General features: G+C 37.0%; 2 protein-coding genes across 5 annotated transcripts in view; one reads left to right on the top strand and one right to left on the bottom strand.

Annotated features, from left to right (window-relative positions):
• The window catches only part of sclt1 (sodium channel and clathrin linker 1), a 95,551-nt gene that overhangs the window by 52,228 nt on the left and 19,963 nt on the right, over window positions 1-23,360 (top strand). The window contains exons 1-4 of one of the 3 annotated variants that reach the window (XM_079813084.1): window positions 21,224-21,269; window positions 21,859-21,901; window positions 21,997-22,064; window positions 22,531-22,580. In XM_079813084.1, coding sequence (XP_079669210.1) covers window positions 21,859-21,901; window positions 21,997-22,064; window positions 22,531-22,580 — 161 coding nt within the window. In that variant the 5' untranslated portion in view covers window positions 21,224-21,269. Of the gene's footprint in view, window positions 1-21,223; window positions 21,727-21,858; window positions 21,902-21,996; window positions 22,065-22,530; window positions 22,581-23,360 lie in introns of those variants that run through there. The other 2 variants (XM_079813085.1, XM_079813086.1) reach the window with 2 other exon arrangements.
• On the bottom strand, window positions 17,679-21,145 carry cUnh4orf33 (chromosome Un C4orf33 homolog; the record flags this gene model as incomplete). 2 transcript variants are annotated; one of them, XM_079813088.1, is made up of 6 exons in its annotated part: window positions 17,679-18,131; window positions 18,245-18,444; window positions 19,451-19,502; window positions 19,596-19,656; window positions 19,928-20,139; window positions 21,030-21,145. In XM_079813088.1, the coding sequence occupies 5 exons, from the start codon at window positions 20,106-20,108 to the stop codon at window positions 18,032-18,034; spliced, it is 594 nt and encodes a 197-aa protein (XP_079669214.1). In that variant the 3' UTR covers window positions 17,679-18,031. The 2 variants fall into 2 exon arrangements, with proteins under 2 accessions (XP_079669214.1, XP_079669213.1); XM_079813087.1 differs by lacking the exon at window positions 21,030-21,145 and having other exon boundaries at window positions 19,928-20,150.

Here is a 23,360-nt window from a genome sequence, read left to right as displayed (position 1 = left end):
CCAGACTCTCACGTGCTTACTGTACGACACCAAAATTGCGCTCTTCAGAAACAATCGCAGAATACGACAGCTCGTGTTTTAAAGCAAAGCACACTGGAATGAATAACTCACTAAAAATGCAATGTGAGTCTCTATTCTCTCTGATATGTCTGATGTAATTAGCCTGGCCTTCTTTACATTAGCGCTGTTTTGGACTGTTTGAATGAATCTGATTACTGGATCACTGAAAACGTTCCCAGAGTTCAACGGCTTAGAATGGCACAAACAGAGAAGCAGGATTGGGTTAAAGAGTTTTAAATTTCCTCCTACCAGGGTTACAGGTGCTTGTAGATGCTCAGAGTGACTGTGATAAACTCCCGACTTCTAAGATCATCTAACTGCATGAGGAAAATTACGTTAATGACGCAGCTTCATGTACTTCTGTCATTTATTTGCGTTAATTGCGTTAAATTATTTTAACACGTTAAGGATGCGTTGACAGCCCTAATATACAGTATACAAGGTCTAAAACCTTTTTCTTTTTCTCATCCTCTCAAGGTCTTACAATATGTCTACACAGGAATCTGTTTTGGAACAATCCACAATGATGATAATAACCCGTATGTGTGGGAGGATTGGCACCATTTAAAATAAGAATATGTGCTCAAGGAAACACAGACAGCCGTAGTAACTGTTGTCAGGAGTTCAGAGCGATGGGGGAAGGAAGATCAGGTGGGATCAGCTAAAAGACACACTCAACATTCTTATTCAGATCTTTCGTAACAGGATGTGACAAGTGCTAAAGACTCCAAAACTCACAAAATCATTCTTTACAAAAACAGACAAGTTTCCTCACTGGACCATTTTTTTCTACCTACAAACGTACACACTCACACATTCTAGCACTCGGATGTTCCCAAGGCAAACATAAATGGCCGAGTCAAGGTCAGGACCCCGTATCCATTTTGGTTAGCAAGAGACCATCAGAACCGTGAGTGGATCCATTTAGCCCTTTACATAGCTGCACTCCCTCCCAAGAGACAGACGGATAGAGAGACAGATGGGCAAAGATAGAGAGAAAGAGGGATGACCATTTACCACAGCCAGAGGGTCCTCTTTAAGGTCTTACATCATCTCATACACAATACACCAGCTAATGGCGTGTAATAATCCCCCCTAAAGACTTAATGTGCTTAATGTGTGGGGTCAGCAGAACACTTCTCCAAATGGGTTCTTATGGCAGCACACGCAAAAACTGTCCAATCACACTGAAGAAGCACCAGGCCACGACAAACCAAGGATGGAAATTATATTACTGCTGAATCCTGCCGTTATTAAAGGAATAGTTCACTGGAAAATTGAAATTCTGACATTTTGTTCAAAACCGATGTGAGTTTCTTTCTAAACCAAAAGAACTCAAAAGGAGAAAATTGGCAAAATGTTCACGCAGCTTTGTATCACCATTGTGATAACAAGTAGACTTTGGAATTACTTTTACAAAGGCAAACATTTGTGAGAGAATGCAATAGCATTGACATATGCTTGTTTCCGCCATGGAATAAAACAATTTAAAAGATAATTGCAACTTTTTATCTCGCAATTCTGACTTTAAAACTCTGACTTCTTTTCTCCGAAATGTGAGATATAAACTCGCAATTGCGTGTTATTAAGTCAGAATTGTGAGATATAAACTAAGTTCTGAATTTATAACTTACATTTGCAACTTTATTTCACGCAATTCTGACTTTATAACTCACAATTGCAAATTTATATAATGCAATTTTGAGAAAAAAAGTCAGAAGTGTCAAGTCAATTAAAGTCACCTTTAAGGCCATTACATACATACGCAAGAACAGAAAAAAAGTTCACGCTCCCAGGGCTGCGAGAACAAAATTACATAATTTTGGCCCGGATTCGGCTGACTACATCATGCGTTGTGGTCATGTCTAGGTGCAGGTCCACCATGTGATCTGGATACGGCCCGGATTCGGCTGACTACTTCATGCGTTGTGGTCTTGTAGGCACAGGTCCACCATGTGATCTGGATACAGCCCGGATTCGGCTGACTACATCATGCATTGTGGTCATGTCTAGGCGCAGGTCCACCATCTGATCTGGATACGGCCCGGATCCGGCTGACTACATCATGCGTTGTGGTCGTGTCTAGGCGCAGGTCCACCATCTGATCTAAATACGGCCCGGATTCGGCTGACTGCATCATGCGTTGTGGTCGTGTAGGCACAGGTCCACCATCTGATCTGGATATGGCCCGGATCCGGCTGACTATATCATGCGTTGTGGTCGTGTCTAGGCGCAGGTCCACCATCTGATCTGGATACGGCCCGGATTCGGATGACTACATTATGCGTTGTGGTCGTGTCTAGGCGCAGGTCCACCATCTGATCTGGATATGCCTGACAGAACCGTTTAAGGTTCTATATACAACCTTTTCTTCTAAGAGTATTACATTTATTAAAATAGAATAGCACTACAAATTAAGTTAATTAAATTAAATACAAATTATTGAGTTTAGTGATGCACCGATCATGATTTTACATGGCCGATACCGATTTTTTTTTTCAAGCAAACTGGCCGATTTCGATACCAATTTCCAATACATTTTTTAAATAATTATTTAAAGAATGAAAGTATACATGAACAAGATGTTTATTTGGTATTTAACTGGCCAAATTGGCTTTTGGCCAAAACAGGAAATTGAATTGGGTTGAACTTATGTGAAATTAAAGGCAACAACTGCATATTCTGCAATCCAAACAAAGGTGTTACTTAATTCAGCATTTGTTTTTAAACTCAGTGTAAAGAAAAAAGGCTTTACCAGTGAAATGAAATAAAACCAAAGTAGATAATTTTTCCAAAATGTTAAATCAAATAATGTTTAGTGCAACAAAAAAAACTAAGATGCTACAGCAGGTGCTTTTTAAATCAAATGAAGTCAATGTAATTTTAAGGTAAAATAAAAATGATCATCCTATACAGAACTTATAGTATTTCATTTCAAAAGTGCATGCATGTTCTTCTTTACAAAAAGAAGTATTTCGGCTTTGTCACAAGTTAGTCTGTTTCGTTGTCATCCGATCCAACACGTGAGAAGCTGAGCTGAACAAACGCTCACTATCTGCGCTTGTGCAGGGTGCGGAGAGGTAAGCTCGCGCAACTTCAGCTTGCGCAGGAAAGCGGCTCTTCATTCCCTTCAACGTTTCTCGTCTCTTCCCTCAGTTCTCCAGTTTCCGTTTGTAACACACAAGTGACATGTTCGTGAATGATTGCGATATAGGCGTATGTGCACGCGGGCGCACTTACAGAAAAATCGGCAGAAAAATACAAAGAAAACCGTCCGGTTGCCGATCGCGCTAGAAGCAAACACCGGCCAGTTCCGATTTTTGGCCGGTCAACCGGTGCATCCCTAATTAAGTTAAAATAATAATTAAATACTTTAGATGTACCGTTGTAGTCAACACATCAAAATAAGTAGTACTTTAACAAAGGACAATGCTTTAAATTGTTCTTTCAAATAAAACTTTTATTTTGACATTATTACATGTGCTCTTTTTAAAAGTGAAACACAGCCATGAAAGTGTCCTTTATTTTTTTAAGTACATCGTATTATGTGAAAGGTTTTGTAAAATATACTTTCAAGATTTGAAGTACACTACAAATAAACTGTCAATATAATTAATACAATACGAACGCATTTTAAACTAATACAATGTATACAATAAAAACAATTCACAAAATCATTGTTTTGTTTTTTTCTTTAACTTTCTGAAAAATGTATCCTTTTGCATTACACAAAACAAAAAAGGAAAAAAAAGAAATGTCATACAGGTTGAGTTAATGATGACAGAACTTTCATTTTTGGGTGAACTGTCCCTTTAAGTTTCGCCCAGTGCAGGATCCCTTTAAGCAGGTGAGTGTGAACAGAGAGTAAGCTTAGAAAAGTTTCAGTCCTGAGAGGAAAGTTTGAACTATGTTCAAAGCCAGAGTTAGTGGTGAAATCTACCAGATGTCTGAAGTATGTGCAGTGACTATTTAATAGATGGAAACAAGCTCTAGTACATTATGTTTCTTTGTAAATGGCTGCTCACAATGGTTTTCTGCTCTCTTTAGAGTCTCTCTTAGAAAAAGGAGTACTACGGTTATACTGTGGTACTTACTGAATGATTACCATATTATGGTAATTACATATTATTCGAAGGAACTTTCCTTTAATCTCTCCCTATTCTAGTTTATGCTACTCTAAGCAATGTCTGAAACTTTGTATTTTGAGCACTTTTTGTGTTTATTCGCCTCTTCAAGGCAAATCGCTTCCTGTATTGCTAATTTGTAAGTCGCTTTGGATAAAAGTGTCTGCAAAATGAATAACTGTAAAGAATACTACAATATTACCAATACAATACAATATTACCCTTAACAAATGTAATGTGGCAGTATCATGGTAAAGTGATAGAATCAGATGGCAATACTGTAGTATTTTAAAATGTACCATAGTTCCGAAATTTTTGTAGCCTTCCAAAAAATATGGTACTACCATGCTACATGTCCAAAATATTATGGTAGTACCATGGTACCATGTCCAAAAACATAACTACTATGCTATTTTTTTTTTTTGTAAATACTATTACAATGGAGATTTGTTAGATTTCAATGAGATTTCATATTCATTTACAATTCAAAATACTATGATACTCAAACATACTTCCAAAAGTTCAATAAGCTTGAAAATGTAAAATTGCGTGGGTAGGTTTAGGGATAGGGTTAGTGTAAGGGGGTAGAATATACAGTTTGTACAGTATAAAAACCATTACATCTATGAAGAGTCCCCACAAAGATAGCGAACCAGACAGAGACAGAGAGCAAAAAATAGAAAGACGGAGGCAGAGTTGATGTGTGACTTCTTTAAACGAGAGAGTGAAGGTCACGTCTATGGTCAGCCTGATATAAAGTCACTGAGCTATCACTGTAGCAGTAGTTCTGTCACCGTGGAGATGAAAAAGTGGCTAAGAGGTGCTGCTGCTGTCCGTTTGGTGGCTAGTAATGCTCAGTGTGTGGTCATCCTTACTGCTGTCAGGTTTTTTAATGTCCCTCAAACCCCAAGTGCTTACTCCATTCTTCCCTTCTTATCTACCGATGACAGAAGCCTAGTCCGCACCTCAAGAGAGAACCCTTCACCCTCACATAACCACACACACACACACACAAGGGATCGCACATATCTTTTCTCTGGCCTCCTCTGTGGATTTGTCAGCCTATTCTGTCTTCAGTTCCTATGTTTTTCAAATAAGTTTCTTATGCTCAACAAGGCTGCATTTATTTGATCAAAAATACAGTAAAAAAAAAAGTAATATTGTAAAATATTATTACAATAAAAAAAAAACAGTTTTCTATTTTAATATATTTATTCCTGTGATGGTAAAGCTGAATTTTCAACATCATTACTCCAGTCTTCAGTGTCACATGATCCTTCAGAATTCATTCTAATATGCTGATTTGCTTGCTCAAGGAACATTTCTTTCTATTAACAATGTTGAAAATAGTTTTTGCTGCTTAATATGTGTGTGGAAACCATGATACACCGTCATTCAAAGGTTTTTGTAAGTAAGTAAAAAAAATAATAATAATAATACATTTATTCAGCAAGGACATTAGCTGCGCATTTATAATGTTACAGAAATTCATATTTCAAATAAATGCTGCTCTTCTGAATTCATCAAGAATACTGAAAAAAAGGGTCCACAAAAATATTAAGCAAAACGGTCAACTTTCAACATTAATAATTGACTACCACCAACAAAGTCCCTTTCAATGAAAGTCTATTCACTCGGCGGCCATATTTGCAACGCCTCCGGGCAGCTATTTCAGGCATTCAAGCAAGTGCTATCTAACTGAATGGTGTAAACCTGAAATCTGTTTGGCGAACACACAATTAAATAACATATTTCAAATCAGCAACAAAATCTGAGCTTTCCCATATTGTTTCTTCCCTGTTGAAAAATAGCATATGCTGGTTAGGTGTTTTAAAGCATGGCAGCTGTTTGAGCTAGTTTATGCTGGTGGTTTCGACGGTGGTGTAGTCCGTTTATAGCCTACCTTTAGCTTTTTACTTCTGGCGACTGCATTTAGGCTTCAAAATTCATAAAAGTTGTGTTCATCTGTGAAAATTATCTTTGATGGACAAAACGTCTAAGTAAAGCATGGCTGGACAAAAAAGTGGAATTATTCTCTGTGAATCAAAACAAATAAGGGTTTTTTTTATAGAGTATGCTGAAAATTATTCAGTGTTGTGACCACAACACCCAGAGTACAGGAAGTAATGGACCATTACAGGAAAAAGAAATGTCCATTTACACAGTACAAATGACCCATGCACTGCTGGCACTTTCCACAAATAGGGTGTATATACAGTATATGTATAATCTGCCCCCCACTGCCAAAAAATGGCTTGTATCAAATAATTAATATTCTAAAACGGTCATAATTTTGATCAAATCTGTTTTCAAACTTTTTTAGTCCATTTAATTTTGAAGTATTAAATATTTATTGCTAGAAAAAATTGTTTGTTTTAAAGTAGTAAATAAAAAGTGTGATAATCCAAAAGCCTATGGAAAAATCCTATTGGGTTTTTGTCGAGGGAACCCTAACTGACGATTGGCCTGCAAAGTGGCATCACCACTCTTTAGCGGTGAATGAGAGACTACATTAAATCATTTTTTTTGTGTGTTCCCATTTGCTCAAATAGCAAAAGAAAAACTCCACAATAGTGTTTTCACAACTTTCAAAAAGATTACAAAAGAGAGAGAGAGATTGATAATGGCAGTCAGAAGAGAGAAAGTGTTAACTATTTTCTTGTAATTTGATGCAAAGGTAATACAAAGTATACCGTTATATACATGTACATACATTTTTTTAAATGAAAATATAAAAAACATGGCAGGACTGACGATGTTGATGCACATATGTGAAAAGGGTCCATAAAGGAGTGAATCATCTTTCTATATTTAGTCTTTGCTAGCAATCCTAATTGATAATAATTGAGCAAATGATTTCTGAAGGATCATGTGACACTGAAGACTGCAGTAATGATGCAGAAAATTCAGCTTTGCCATCCTAGGAATAAATCATATTTTGAAATATATTCTAATAGAAAATAGTTATTTTAAATTGTAATAATATTTCATAATATTGCTTCTTTTTCTGTATTAGATTTCTTTATATTTATATATTATATATAATTTAGTCACTGGAATAGATTTGTATTTGAATCCATCCCTCTGGGACTCTTTTTCAACCCTTCGTATAGCCTATGAATTCCAATTCCTATTGAGGTTCAAAAGCATTTTAAATTCTAGTTGAAGTCCTGATGATCCCAAATGGAGGGCCCTTGATTCTAAATGACACATTAGATGAATCTTGATGGTGAAGTCCCTCTGATCTTGGCACGCTTGTCTTTATTTTTAGTTCAATTTCTCTGAGACGTATGAGCACTTGGAGTCCTGATTAGCTGGTTGCACTTAGCACTGAGTAAAATTAATTGTAATGAATTCAGAATGGCATCAGATGCATGCAGATGTCTTAAGGCAGCTGGTATATGTCAATCTCAAATAAATGCCCTAAAGCAGTCATAAGACGACTCACAAGGTCTTGCTGAAAGATTTGTGCTTATCAAGGCTGCGTTTTTAATTCCTATCCAAATGGGTAAACATTTCTTTTTGAATTCGGTGTAGTTATAATGGCTGCATGTAATCTAAAATGTGTATTTTTTCAAGATGTCATATTTGGTAATTGCAAATGTTAACTCTAGAGGGAATTTTCTGGTGCAATTGATCTCGGTGACAGCCATGTGTTGAATTTTTCAAAAACTGACATTTTTGCTTTAGTCTTAATTGAATACAGCTTGTTTTTATAACTAAAATGGCAGTATTAGATGATGTCGCCCCATTCTAGCACATTACCTGTCATTCATTAGCACTGTAAACATTATTTTCCATTGTCACTTTTCAGCTCTGACATGCGGTGCTGTCAGATTGCAGCTTGTGTTGTGTAACTTGATTTGTGTCACAATTATTTGCACATATTGGTTCCGTATGTCTCTCTGGTTGCCTGTAATTACCCTTACAAAGAATATCTATGGTAACCAAGTTCTGCCAAAGTTGCTAAAGTTATTTTTGTTGCTTTAAGCAATCTGCATGAACTTTACCACATTTACACACTAACTTTTGTCCCTCTAGTGGTTAAAAAGCATTATTGAAATTTGTGTTCATTTTGAATGAAAAAAGGTAAAATAAATGATCAAACATTCAAAGCTTACATGGTTAAATTGAAGGAGATAAATTATAATTTTACAGTATAGCATTAATACTATGGTATTTGGGCATAAACTGAGTTTACCAGCATTCTGTGAGTGTTTATAGCTTCAATGGAACATGCAGAATGCAACTCGCATTTAAAGCCAAGAAACTACAGAAGCTATAGAAGAAAAATATACAAATAATTGAGAAACAGTCAGAATTATGATGTCGGAGGAAATATTTCCCCTAAGGCAGATAAAGCGGAGGATGAGAGAAAGAGAGGCTGGGGAGTGACAGAGAGAGAGAAAAAAATTGAGAAGTCAGACAGATAAATATGAAAACAAGATTTTCTGGATATCATAACAGTGGAGTCATCAAAGGACATCACTCATCCCATTTGAGCTGTTTCCTGCTTTTAGGAGCTAGTTCTTTATTCAAAAAGGGTCTGAAATACTTTTTTTTTAAATGGTCAATGAAAGTGCTGTTGATCCTCAACCTGAGGAGGTCAAACGAAATATTATATGAGCTGTTTTGATTTCTTTTATTTTAATATAGAAGTTTTTTGTTAGTGTTGTTTTGTTCTTCTTCTCTCTTTTTTTTTTGCTATTTTAAAAAACATGATTTGTTGGGGGGGGGGGGGCTATGGGTTGAAGACTTAGTCTAAATTAAGCTGTCATTGGATGGAGCATGACAACTGCAGTCAACACAACAATTTATAGTCATAACTAGCAATTAAATAAATTAAAAAATCGTTTTTAGAACAAATTAGTCCTGGTTTGAAAACAGATTTGATCAAAATTATGACATTGGAATAAAATTTTAATTATTTGATACAAGCCATTTTAAGGGGTGGGGGGCATAGACTCTTGAAGAACAAAAAAAAATAATCAAATATATATATATATATATATATATATATATTTGTGGAAAGTGCCAGCAGTGCATGGATCATTTGTACTATGTAAATGGACATTTATTTTTCCTGTAATGGTCCATTACTTCATGTACTCTGGGTGTTGGGGTCATAACACTGAATAATTTTCAGCATACTCTATAAAAATAAAAATAAAACTTATTTGTTTTGATTCACGGAGCCAAATTGCACTCCTTTGTCCAGCTTTGCTTTATTGTCATTTGTCTTTTTCATTTCTTCTCTCCACCGAGGATCACAGTGTGCTCCGAAGACTACAATCAGACATTACGAATGCTTATTGATTTTGTCAAAGTAGCAACCTGAGCGGTACATGCCTTACCTCTTAGATAATTGGATAATGCTGAGAAACTCATGCCGTGAGACAGATGGTACAGTGTCAGAAAGCAAAGTGACAAAAAGAAAAGACGACTAAAAGTGAGCAGATATGTCTGAGCTTTTCTGACTTTAATCTGAGTGCAAGAGATGATCCTATTGGACATGCAGATGAACATTTCTGTTGGCAAAAAGTTAAATGGAATGAGACATTCCAGTTTTATCTTTTGCCTGCTATATCTACTCGGTGGCATTCTGATATCACCACAACCTGAAGATAAAGAAGCAAATGACTAAGGAAAGGCAATAATAAAACTCTCCCTCCCTCCCTCTTTCTCTACCAGGTTTAATCACCCGGATTATGATGCCTTATGAAATATAATATTATTTGACAAGCAAATAATGCCCTCTTGTTTTGTGTTTGTGTGGTCCTTTTTAATTGCGAAAAGGAAAAGGTGTCTCAGACATTTTCTGTTAATTAGGCAAAGAGACTTGTTCAACTAATTGATGATTTTCCATTGACTATGTTGATGTTTTTCAAAATGGTTATTTAATGTTTTATGGGGTAATTAACACAGCACAGTCCATTAAGCCTTATTCAACAATTAATTTGAAATCTTTCTAAATGGCTATAGTCATCTGAAGAACAAGAGATATTCCTGCAGTAACATCTGAAGACCATCTGACACATTACAGAACAAGACATAACAGGATAGAATGATTGCGATTGTGATATTACTTTTAATTAACAATAATATTAAAGGGATAGTTCACCCAAAAATGGAAATTAGCCCGTGATTTACTCACCCTCAGGTCGTCCTAGGTGTTTGACATTCTTCTTATATAAAATAGTTATATAAAAAAATGTCCTGGCTAATTCAAGCTTTATAATGGCAGTGCATGGCTGTTTCTGTTTTGAAGTCTGTAAAAGTGCATTGATCCAGCATAAAGGTGCTCCACACGGCTCCGGGGGTTTTATGATGGACAGATGCACTTTTATGGACAGAAACAGCCATTCACTGCCATTATAAAGCTTGCAAGAGCCAAGACATTTTTAAATATAACTCAAATTGTATTCGTCTGAAAGAAGAATGTCATTCCTAGGATGACTTGAGGGTGAGTAAATCATGGGCTAATTTTCCTTTTTGAGTGTACTTTCCCTTTAAGTAACTTCCATTTTAGACACAATATTCCCAATTACCTTGTCTTTTTTTGCTCTGCCAACAAAAATAGCCACAGCAGAATCAAGCCGGTGTGTGTCCCCTGAAAGAATCCAGTGTTTTTTAACTATTTGGTTGAGTGAATAATTCAATGACTCCCTTATACTTGTTTAGTTTCCGAATTACTAGGGCTGTATCCACACTCTAAAAAATGCTGGGTTAAAAATAACCCAATTTGGATTGAAAATGGACTAACCCAGCAATTTGGTTGTTTTAACCCAGCGGTTGGGTTAAATGTTTGCTTAAAACAACCCAATCGCTGGGTTAAAACAACCCAATCGCTGGGTTAAAACAACCCAATTGCTGGGTTAGTCCATTTTCAACCCAACTTGGGTTATTTTTAACGCAGCATTTTTTAGAGAGCAAAACCGCCCCTATTCCTACATCAACTATTTACAACATTACTCTACTAATACACTGAATGGGTGAACGAAAACAAGTGAGCGAATTAGTGTGCTGGACGCTATCTTCTTGCAAGATGCATGAATTCATTCACCGGTGGCTCTAGTGGCTAGCCGTTGATTGTACATCAGTTGTGCACTCTTTATTTAGGTGCATTATGGGATTGAATGAGTGGACTCAATAATGTTATAGATGTTATAATGTTATAGATAATAATGTTTCAGACACCGTTACAAAATGGCTGTCCCTTCAAACAGTACACTATGGGCCATACTTACTAACAGCTTGCGCCCGTGCAAAATCCTCTTTAGGCATTAAAAACTACTGTCAGGATTTACTAAAGACACGCAGTGAAAATGAACCCTGAAAAGGACAGGGTTATTTTTGCAACTGAACTAATTGCTTATGCATTTGTTGGAGTTTCCCTTTCAGATGCAAAATTTATGGGAGGAGAGCATTTAAATGAATCACTCAAGGTGATTTACTAAGGTTTTCCCTTAATTTGCCATTATTTACAACCCAAAAAAGCATGTCTTAAACCAGGAGCTAACTGGTATATTGTGTTGGTCATTATGGAAATGATCCGGCTGTGTTCTTTAATTTGTGCATCATCAGTAGATCATGAGCAGAACTTTCCACTCCCATCTGCGCTTTTTTTGGAATTGCACTCTCACTCTAATTTGCCCTGTTTAGTAAATCTGGCCCTAAGTATTTTAACATAAGAACGCTGTAGACATGTGTAAACTGAATGTGTGAGGCTTCCAGTGTCATTCGCATCCATTTAGCTGTACAAAGCAGCTTATGCTGAAACTGGTATTTCTTACTATATCATTTTAATTTAGTATAGTATCCATAAACACTGATTTATGAACACTATAGTTACTTACCTGTGGCTGATAAATCGGAAGTGTCGCACACTCATAGAAAATATCTTACATCCTTGTGGATGGGGAGCAATTTAAGTGTTTTGAAAGAATCGGACGAGATGAATGATTCAATGACTCACTTGTCATCTAATGCGCAATCTCAGATACTTATCTCATCCTTGCAGGCTTTTCATTTCTCATCAGAGCGTAACCGTTGTTTAGCTGGTTTGTTTTGTCAGAGATATTAATCAATACAATTCCGTGCACATCAGGACAAAAATGTTGTTTTGGCTGTCTAACTGCAGCATTTGTCTTCAGCTCAGCCATCTGTGGCTCTTAGACAAATGGGAGCTGATATTCCATCAAACTGACCCTTGTGCACAAACGAAACATCTCGCTGTGAGTTAACCACTTTATGAACAACTCCACAGTTACCGCGTTCGCTTCAGAGCATGACCTCTAAATGTCTTGCGGAAAGACTCTTGGCTCCATCTCTTGCTTCTCCCCCCGCCTCTTTCTCTTTCTTCATGGATTTAGTATTGACAGAAAAGCTGAGCGTATCCAGGTAGCATTTTCAACCCCGTCTCTTCACATGCTCTCCCATTTCTGGCCACATAAAGTTCAATTCTGTTATTTTGTGATTTAGTGTCTCTGCTGGCCCCGCGTGCCGTGCCCTCAGTGGACCGGCTCATCTTGTTCCCATGCAGCCATTCGTTTTCCTGTGCACCGTGATTGGGTTATATCGAAATATTCATTCATCACACGGAACGACCTTTATTCCACTATCAATCAGAGGGTGTCGTGCGGGTAAAGGCTCTCCTCAGCGGCCCTCCCCCCTCCAGCACTTCCACACAGCACAAACAGCCCGATAATGTTGTGTTGCCTGCCATCCTCTCTTATTACTGCCTCCCAACTCAGATTTATCATCTTCCCCTCCCCTTAAAATCTGTAAAAATAACCTCCACTTTGCGAGTGCGGTTCTTTATCATCCTTTACTTTTAAGCCTCCTTCTTTTATAGTGGCCTTTAATGGGCTTCACTGATGTGCGTGCGTGAGAGAGAGTGTGTATTGTACTAATGTTTATGATTATGACAGAGTTATAAAGGAAAATATTCTCCCTGACAGCCCCTTTTATCCTGAAAAGCTTTTGTTGCCATGGAAACACATTTTCGGAGCTTGGAACGCAATGATTGATATTTTTTAGTGATGAACAAAACAAAAAAATATATCAAAATTATCTCTGATATAAAAAAAAGTGCCACTAGATGCTATTGCAGGTCTCTGTGTTCAAAATATTTGTTTGTTAATGTGTTTTCGAATAGATGGGAATCAATATTTTAGTGCAGATATTACCTGCCTGTGACAAATGGATGGAAGGGGCAAAAGCGACAGGTAAACAGGTCCATTATGGATATAATGGAATCAAATAACAAACATGATTCATTCTCATTTTAAAAAAAGGGAGTGACAATATTCCCCCCTCCCTTTGGCATTCAGGGTTGTATCTAATGTGTATTCGATGAAATCAATTCCATTTCTGTGCGGCTAACGGTGTTTAACTCGCAGGAATACCACTGAAAACATGCCAGTGCAGTGGCCAAGCAATCTACCCATTCATTTTTGAACAGGCCTCCTATCAATTATAAAATGTCAGCGCATAAATTCTCCCTGATTTAAAAAACATGAGTGGAAGGCCATCTGATTGACTTCGCTCTGCTCCTAACAAGAAGCAATTTGTACTCTGCTATTTCCCCCAGTGAATAGATTGCATGTGGAGAGAACAAATGCGATTACTCCGACTCCGTGTGTGTAATTTGAGCGCGGCCCTGGATGTGATTCTTTCTATTGGATTCTATTTTTATCCATTTATTTATTTAGGATAATATATTAGTAATACATCCTTGAGTGCCTCCCTGCAGACGTTTTTATGTATACGTTTAAATATTTAATACTTTTATTAATTCACACATTAATATAATGCACCTTATATAATGAATTATAAATAATGTATCCGTTAATATAATATGCATGCCATAATTAAATGAACAAATGCACGTTTAGAAGCTCACCGAATGAATTACATATTAACAGATAACGGTCTGGTTTCACAGCAACAAGGCTTGTTGCTGTTTGAGCATGAAACAACTGCAAAGTTGCAACACTCAAAGTTCAAAGCAAAGGGAGATATTTTCTTTTAACAAAATCGTTTTTTAAGGACTACAACAAACAGCTGGTAGGGACCGCAACGAGCTTCTTCATGGGTTAGCGACATCACAAACCCTAAAATTTACATAAACCCTTCCAACAAAACGGGATTTATGTAAACAAAGGTGGTGCGCAACAAAGGGGGTGAGGCCATGTTGGGCTGCCTTAGAGATGAGGAAGAGTTGTTGTGGTACAGCACATTTAGTCTGCTCAAGGGAGTTTGCTCAAGCATGACAACATAAGTTATACCGTGATTAAACTAAACTATACCTGCTCTTTCTTCATGCAGCATATATTCTCTGGCTTTTAGGTATTTTACAACAGTTCTCGCACTAGTGATTTATAGATTATCATGACAGAACATGCTAATCAATGACTTGAACATAGTTAATTCCATATTAGCTACATAAATTCATCAACTAACCATTCAGAAACGGCCTGTTGCCTTCTACATGTTGTCACATCTTCTCGAGTCTCTCCATCATTGTCCAACTCCGGTTTGAACATAAAAGGCTGAGCAGTTTCGGACATTTTCAGTGCATGTCCAAATGGCACCCTTAACCCTCACGGTCTTCCTCGGAGTCCGCACTTTCACGACGTAATGCCGATTTGACTGCCGGGAAGAAGTCCGCTGCGTAACTCGCACCAGTGCGGGCTCGGCAGAAGTGCGCATCGAGGTCGCATATCAACCTCAAAGGGGGGGCGCTAGCGAGCACCCTTCTGAGACCTAAAATGACAAATGGGACACCCTGTGGTCTCGTGGACTTAACGGACACGCGCATGCAGCGGCCATTATAAGTCCACAAGACTGAAAGTGCACATGAAGTGTGCCATTTGGGACAGGGCCATTCTCGAGCTCTTGAAGCCCCGCCCTCTTCTTGAAAGGGGGCCTGGAGCAGCAGCTCATTTGCATTTAAAGGGACCCAGAAAAACTGCACATTTTTGCTCACTCTCAAAAAGTGACAATTTTTACATGCTATAAAAATGATCTGTGGGGTATTTTGAGCTAAAACCTCAAATACACACATAAGGGAGACTTATTTTACATCATGTAAAAAGGGGCATTATAGGACCGCTTTTATGATATGCCAGTGCAAGTTGCATTCAGTTAAAACAGCTCAAACATGCATTTTAGTCTGGGATTAAGCCTTGTCTGTGAAACCAGATGTTAAGTAGCTTTTTTAAATGTGCTTTAACATTAAAACATTACTGATGTGCATCTTGAGACAACACAATTGCAGTGAAATATTTTAAGATGTGTTAGTGCAAGTTGCTTTCAGTTAAAACAGCTCAAATATGCATTTTAGTCTGGGACCAGACTAAAACATCGGTAACACTTTAGTATGGGGAACACACACTAACTACAGATCTTGCCTAATGAAGCTCTTAGTTTACTGCTTATTAATAGTTAGTAAGGTAGTTGTTGTATCGTTTAAAGGGTTACTTCAGCGATTAGCATTAAGCTTTGTATCAGTAGAAACCCGGTATATTCGAATTATCGTACTTTCCCCCCTCATGTCCCCCTGAGACGAGAGAATTATGCATTTTATTTCTGGAAAAAATCCTCTGATGATGCAAATATCGTCATTTTGCGTCATCAGAGGATTTTTTTGGCCAGAGGCTAGAGACTACAGCCAGTAGAAGCTAGTTCCGCATGTTTTCAACCCGCCCATAGGGGTGGGATCTCACTCACAGAATGTAAGACACGGTGGAGCGGTGCAGAGCAAAGTGACTGTTTCAACTTGTCATGGTGGGCAAGTGATAACCAGTAGTCGTGGCTTTGGGAGTGGCCTCGTTGAGCAGCAAAGCAAGTGCATTCTGGGAGTTGTTGTCTTTCATCCACATGAGACACAAATACATTTTCGGTCTTTTTTCTGTCTTGAAGGCACCAAATTCACTACATAAATGACCCAGTTTAAATACACATTCATCTTCCCAGCAATGAAGTGCCCGTTTAAGTTTAGGTATTGGGTGGGTACTAGGATTAAGGGGTGTAGAATGGTCATGCAGAATAAAACATTAAAGGGATAGTTCACCCCAAAATGAAAATTCTGTCATCATTTACTCACCCTCAAGTTATTCCAAACTTGTATGAATTTCTTTCTTCTGCTGAACACAAAAGAAGATATGTTGAAGGAAACTAAACAGTTGATGGACCCATTGACTTCCAAAGTTGGTAAAGTAGTACCACATAGTCAGTGGTGGGCTGTCAGGGCCATCAGGGCCATCAGGGCCTTCTCTGCCCCCCCAGATTCACTTTTGATTCATTTCACCAGTTGCCTAAACGGTGACACGTGAGTGCAGTGGTATCAAATAACGTTAGTTAATTTGCATTTTATGTTGCTTGCGACCTTCCTAACGACCACTTTGAAAGCGGGGTTTGTAACGGTAGTGCATACAGTGCATGATTGTATTTTGTATGAATCGGTGTGTGTGTGTGTGTGTGTGTGTGTGTTGTTATGGCAGCGGCCTGGGGTGTGTTGATCGTTAGTGAAGGCCCTGACTGAAACCCCACAGTACGCTACTGCATATAGTCCATTAAATACTATGGAAGTCAATGGGGCCCATCAACTTTGGTTACCAAAATTTTTCAAAATACCTTCTTTTTTGTTCAGCATAACAAAAAAAAATTCATACAGGTTTGGAACAACTTGAGGGTGAGTAAATGATTTTTCATTTTTGGGTGTGCTTTATGAATAACGTTACTAATAAAAAGTCAATATGCAAGCTACTAAGCAACTAGTTAAAATTGAGAATTGTTCCCCTTAGCCTACTAAAGTGATAAAGTGTTACCAACAAGTCTTTAGACCCCGTTAAGCCTCGACTGTGAAGTATACGGGGACACAAACACTTTAAAGTGTGCCCTTTTAACAAGTTAACATATCAGAAATATTTTTGTATCAAATAAAATAAAACCCATTTCAAAAATCTTTTCAATAGAGTCCTGCTTTCGTCAGCCTTGACCTTCGCTCCCATGTACAGAGCGCGCATTCAGCTCACGCCCGCAGTGCGCGCTCCAGTCAGGAGTTCGGCATGCGAGAGCAGCGGCTCGGTAATTAGTCACTGTTAATATTCATTTAACAGACAGCGGCTGTAATTATAAACCCGTGTTCCGTCTGATTAGCCGCTAATTTGTAGTTTACGCGGCGCCTATTGATTATACGCATGGGTTTGTTGAGAGAGTTAACAGCTCGGCTGTTTTTAGAAGAGGTTTTATACATAGGCTATCATTGCAATATATTTACTCCAGCTAGTGTCAGATATTCAAGGTTGCACAACACCTATTTAATATTGCAAGAGGCCCAAAAAAAACATAAAAATGATCATCTAGGCACATGCATATATATGCAACACTAGGAGAATTTCTGAAGAATCTTCATGCAACTCACATTTCATAGCCTAACGTTATATGCGATAGTCCATGCAACAAGTTGTTTCCAAGCTCCAAAAAAGTGGAATGTTATCATTTGTTTATTTAATGTTCTATTTCCACATTTACCATCACCATTTTTAAATAGTTAATTTCATTTCAGTATAAAAATTAACATATTTCCCCTTTGCTACATATGTTTGGTACTGGATGGAATACTGCTGAGATTAGTGCCGCATTACTGATAGAAGATTTATTAAATTGTGATAATAAAAGCCATTATATTGCCATTACGCCCACATTATAACAAGCCACATCATTAACTTTGATTAGACTGCAGTGGAGTTTGTGCTCCAACTTAGCCATGGAAGCAAATTACAAATAATTGCTGCATTAAAAAGCTGGTTATGAGACAGGCTTGACTTCGTTTGTGATGGTCATTTGCTTGCTAAATTCCACAGGTCAGATTCTGGCTGAACCCACTCTTCTCCCATGATGCTTTGCAGAGTGAAGTCTTGAAAATACTCAAGTCGATGACTGTTTGGATGAGAGAAGAAATGTTAAGATCATGGCAACGTTAATATCCAATACAATGAAATTAATAATAATATTATTAAAAATCATATTATTATTAAGATATCGAAACCTACAAGTCTGGTCCCTGTCCTTCTTGTAGGTCTTCTCTAGGAACAGGATACAGAGCCTCGTAGGTCCTTCCTGCACCAGAGCCATGGATGGCATAGGAGTTCATCTTATTAATACCCTGAGGGAAATACCTCCAAGGCAGAAGTGCTTCACCCTTCCATATGTTCTTCTTTATATCGGCTTTGAATGATAGAGGGAGTTGTTGCTGTAACAGGTTATAGCATAAAAATATTACAAAATAATAATAAGCCAATGGTTAAGAATGAACTCAAGACATTTCATAATGCTCTATATATTTAAGCTCCTGTACTATTTCATTTTTATGAAGCATTTCTGAAGATTTATTATTAAGATGTACTGTTTTTTATAATAATTATTTTATTAAAAAGTAAATATATACTCTGTGTGTGTGTGCATGTGTGCGTGAATATATACACTGCCGTCAAAAGTTTGAGATCGGTAAGATTTTTAATGTTTTAAAATAAGTCTCTTCTAAATCATTCTAATATGCTGATTTGCCGCTCAATAAACATGTATTATTACTATTAATGTTGAAAACATTTGTGTACTTTTTTTCAGGATTCTTTGATGAATAGAAAGTTAAAAAGAACAGCATTCATCTGAAATTGTAACATTCTACACTACCGTTCAAAAGTGTGGGGTCAGTACGATTGTTTTTTTTGTGCTTGTTTTTTTAAAGAAATAAAGAAATGAATACTTTTATTTAGCAAGGATGCATTAAATTGATCAAAAGTGACAGTAAAGACATATATAATGTTACAAAAGATTCTATTTCAAATAAATGCTTTTTAACTTTCTAATCATCAAAGAATCATGAATTTACACAACTGTTTTCAACATAGATAATAATCAGAAATATTTCTTGAGCAGCAAATTATCATATTAGAAGAATGATTTCTTAAGGATCATGTGACACTGAAGACTGGAGTAATGATGCTGAAAAACACATACACAACCATTCAAAAGTTTGGAGTCCGAAAATATTTTTATTAAAGAAATGTATACTTTTATTCAGGACGGACGTGTTAAACTGATCAAGCAGCACAAATGTTAAATTGTATTATTTCACAATATTACTTTTTTTTAATCAAATACAGCCTTATTAGAGACTTCTTTCAAAATCATTAAAAACCTTCCCAACCTCAAACTTTTGAACAGGGGTGTAAATGTGTAAATTGTGAATTGCTTACCATAAACGCATTATGTTTTCCATTCAGCAGCAGAATAAGGTGTTGTCCATGTCTGTAATATAAAAATATTATTTCAGTTACACATTAACAATGAAAAAAAAAAAAAACTTGAATCTGCCTGAAAAACAGAGTAGCCTTAACTTACGGGCAGACTTCCACCTCTAGATATTGCTCAGTGTTGCTGTTCAAGAAGAAGGATTCTACCACTGAAAAATTATTTTGCGTAAAAGAAAACGTGAAAGATAAACATCTTAATTTAGTGTTTCCTATAAAACTTTTCTTCTAATTCAAGTTCTCACCAAAGTTAATCAGACTTTTATTTATCAGACTTTTTATTTAACAGTCCAAGGATCATGGGTTGCATGCGTGAATGCAATACGATCAGTTGATTCCAACAATCTGTTATATAATCATATGAAAGAAAGAATGAACCTCTAAACCAGATTTGAGCCAGTATAACTGTATATTTGAACATACCCTCATAGTCCCAGAGACCAGGGAACGGCTCTCCCGGTGGTCCGGCTGGTGCAGGGGGGTCATTAAAGAAAGGAGCATTCACATGCATTAACAAACCATCCTCGCCAGGTGAGAAGCGAATCTTTACCGGCTTATGGTCCACAGGTATGCTGTCCCAGGTGTGTCTGATATAGAACTCCATGGCAGTCAGGAGGATACAACCACTGCAGACACTGTTAAGCATGGCAAAATCTTATTTTCTTCTATAGCTAGACCTGAAATTATAATAAATGTCGCTTGTCCGGTTCTCACTATATATTTGTAAGTATCAATATAGGATTTATCCACAGTTCTGTGCTGTATTACGTCTTAAGCAGCTCGGGACAGAGGACAGTCTGATATGCAATAAGGTTCAACAGTCATTGATAAGCAATGCATCTAATATCATAAACATAACACCTGGTGTCACCTGATCACACAATGTTCATTCATTTGGCCAGAGGAGAACTGGACACACGACTGAGCCTGGTCTCCCAAGGGTTTTTCTTTCTTTCTTTCTTTCTTTCTTTCTTTCTCCATTTCTGTCACTGATGGTATTTGGGTTGGACCACTGCCGTCTTTGGCTTGCTTACTTAGTTAGTTAGGGACACTTCTCATCTTCTCACTTCTCACACATTCAGGAATATTATTGATTTGACTAACACTATTGAATGAGAACACATCTTGAAGTGAATTGAGCTGTATGACAACACTTTTAATCGGCTTTATTTCAGAATTATTTCGAATTTTTCAACGTCGATATTTTTACAACTACTGAATTGAATCAACCATGAACAGACTTGAGCTGAATAATGACACAATTGTTTATTTGAGCTGCTTTACAGCTTAACTCTGTTTGCATCATTGGTCATTATGTTCCTGTTTATCGCTGTATAGCAGATATGAAACCATCTTTATAGTATGACGCGCTATATAAACAAATGTGACTTGACTTGATGTGATACTTCCTGATTTCTGGCATATATCAACAAAGCATCCCTCAGACGTTTTGGTAGTCAGGTACATAATCGGTAGTACATAAAAGAGTGCATTTATGAAACAAAATGATGAAGTAAAGCATTACCCTATTCAATTACATCGAGGGGCCCATCTCGTTAGTTCTTCAATTCAAGAAACATGGGAAAAAGAGGAACACTGTAAACCACACGGAACGCAAGCGGGTTGAAGTTTCCCGGGAACATTTTAATGAGTTGCACCGCGTCCATGAGGATGTGATTGGCTCCGAGGGTGAATCTGAGCGTCCGTTAAGATGAATCTGATTGGCTGGTAGGCTCTTTAAACTACAAGGCGGAAGGATTTGGAGGTACCTATTATAACCTAGAGGTCTTCTAATCTTATATTTATTTACGGTTTTCTGCTATTTCGTAGTACGTTATATTACGCGATGAAAAAAATAAACATTTATAATTCACTTAATGTGTTATGACATAATGTCCAGTCTATTTATAATGAATGTTGAAATATGTGTAGCCGTTAGCCTGTTAGTTCGCCAGTGTAAATCTCCCCCTGGATACCAATGATGCTTAATGCTGTTGCTGAGATTACATTCCAGATTCGCTTCTTATTCACTCACTTAATCTATTGAAGAACATGTAATTTCGTAATAATCTAGTTTAATAATGTACGTTTACTCAATTAAACCAAAATGATAAATGATATGGTTTTATATAGTCAGTTAATTCAATGGTAAACCAATATTCCTACACAAAGACAGTCTCCAGGGATCATTTGTGCTGGCTGTGTATAAACGGACTGCTACAGTAAGGCAATTTGTTCCCCGTTGCATGCTGCCTACCTACCGACCCACATACTTAATGTTATTATAGTTGTTGATGATAAATATTTACAAGGCATATGCTTTCACCTAACAAGAGTTTTTTTTGCTGTTGCAGATGCAAAAAATGACAACAGAAGTCGAATTTCTTCGAGATCAAGGTGAAACGCTAAATCTCAGAAATAATAGTGTGCAGAGAACCGTTTATAATAATACATATTCATCAGCACTTGAACTTTGTTTTTTGTCTTATCAGTGAATCGTTTAAACTCAGTCCTCGGTCGATATCAGGATGAATTTCCTCCTCCCTCCTCTGTGTCACAGGTTAGTTGTATGATTAGATGGCAATTGTATTGCTTTATTTGTTGAATCTGTAGATCATTTCTAGCATTAATAACATAATTAGCTTATGGTGCAAAGTGAATGTTTTGTTAAGTATTAAAGGTGTCTTCACAGCTTAAATAAATAAATGAAAAATAAAATTTTCATTCTGTTGTTCCAAATCTGTATGACTTGTTTTCGTCTGTTACACATAAGGAGATGTTAGGCATGTGAAGAGTAATAGCTTTAGTCACCATTCACTGCTATTGTTGTATTTTCCACAGTGAAGTGAAGGGTGTCCAAACAGGTTTGGAACAACATGCGAGTAAATTATGACAGAACTTTCGTTTTGACAAAGCTAACTCAGAGCAATGTGGGGGGGAAACAGAACAATTCCTAATAATAATGAAGGCTCGAAGCACTTGGGATGTTGTGCATAGAATAGAATATAATTATTTCACTTTTTTAGGCAGATGATGTGGTCATGGAATCTGCAGCTCCCTGGCTTTCAGACAGAGGGTAAGTCCCTATGGCCAGTTACTAACCTACTTGAATAGCCTCTGGCTCAATTCATCTACTATTTTAATCATGCAACCATTATTTATTCACAAAGTTTTCGTGAGCACCATACTACTGGAAAAAATCTCATATTGAAAGTTTGGCTGACATTTCTACAGAATTTTAAGAGTAGTTATACATGTGCCGTTTCATTTTCTCACCTTTTACCATTCTTTTTTGGGTTGGCAATTTTTGTAAAGGCTAGCTCTATTCCAATTTCCTTTTGAAAATTATTTAAAATGTAGTATTTATGTTTCATTTAATATGCAATTTTAAATGTGTATTAATTACATACCCTACTGCAAGTTCGATTAAACCATCAAAATATAAAGCAATTATTTTCTATTTTTTATATATATTATGAATATGAGTGAAGAACAAAAAACTAAACTTGGTTAAAGTATTAATCTGACCAATTATTTTGTAAAAAAAAAAAAAAGGCAAACTCCAGCAGAAAATGCATTTAAAGGGCATATTGCAGGTTAAATTTTTTTTTAGATTAATATATAACCTTGTATGAAAATACCATATGAAAAGGTAATGCAGGATTTAAAATGTTTTAAAAAGACATAAGAGCACAAATTTAGTAGATAAAGTGGCTGTTTCGTTGGCCGCTTGGGAAAATACCTTTTTTTTTTCAACATCGCGTCATATTACGTCACGAGAGGGAGTCGCTGGCCGAGCTCTGCGTTGGCTCAGTGCAGAATAGGTTGGTATTCAGTAGAGTCTGTGTATTTTCGG

The sequence above is a fragment of the Gobio gobio genome (assembly GCF_949357685.1).
Source record: "Gobio gobio genome assembly, chromosome: 3".
NCBI classification, from domain to species: domain Eukaryota; kingdom Metazoa; phylum Chordata; class Actinopteri; order Cypriniformes; family Gobionidae; genus Gobio; species Gobio gobio.
Note: the sequence above shows the minus strand (reverse complement) of the source record. Positions and strands in the feature narration are given on the sequence as shown.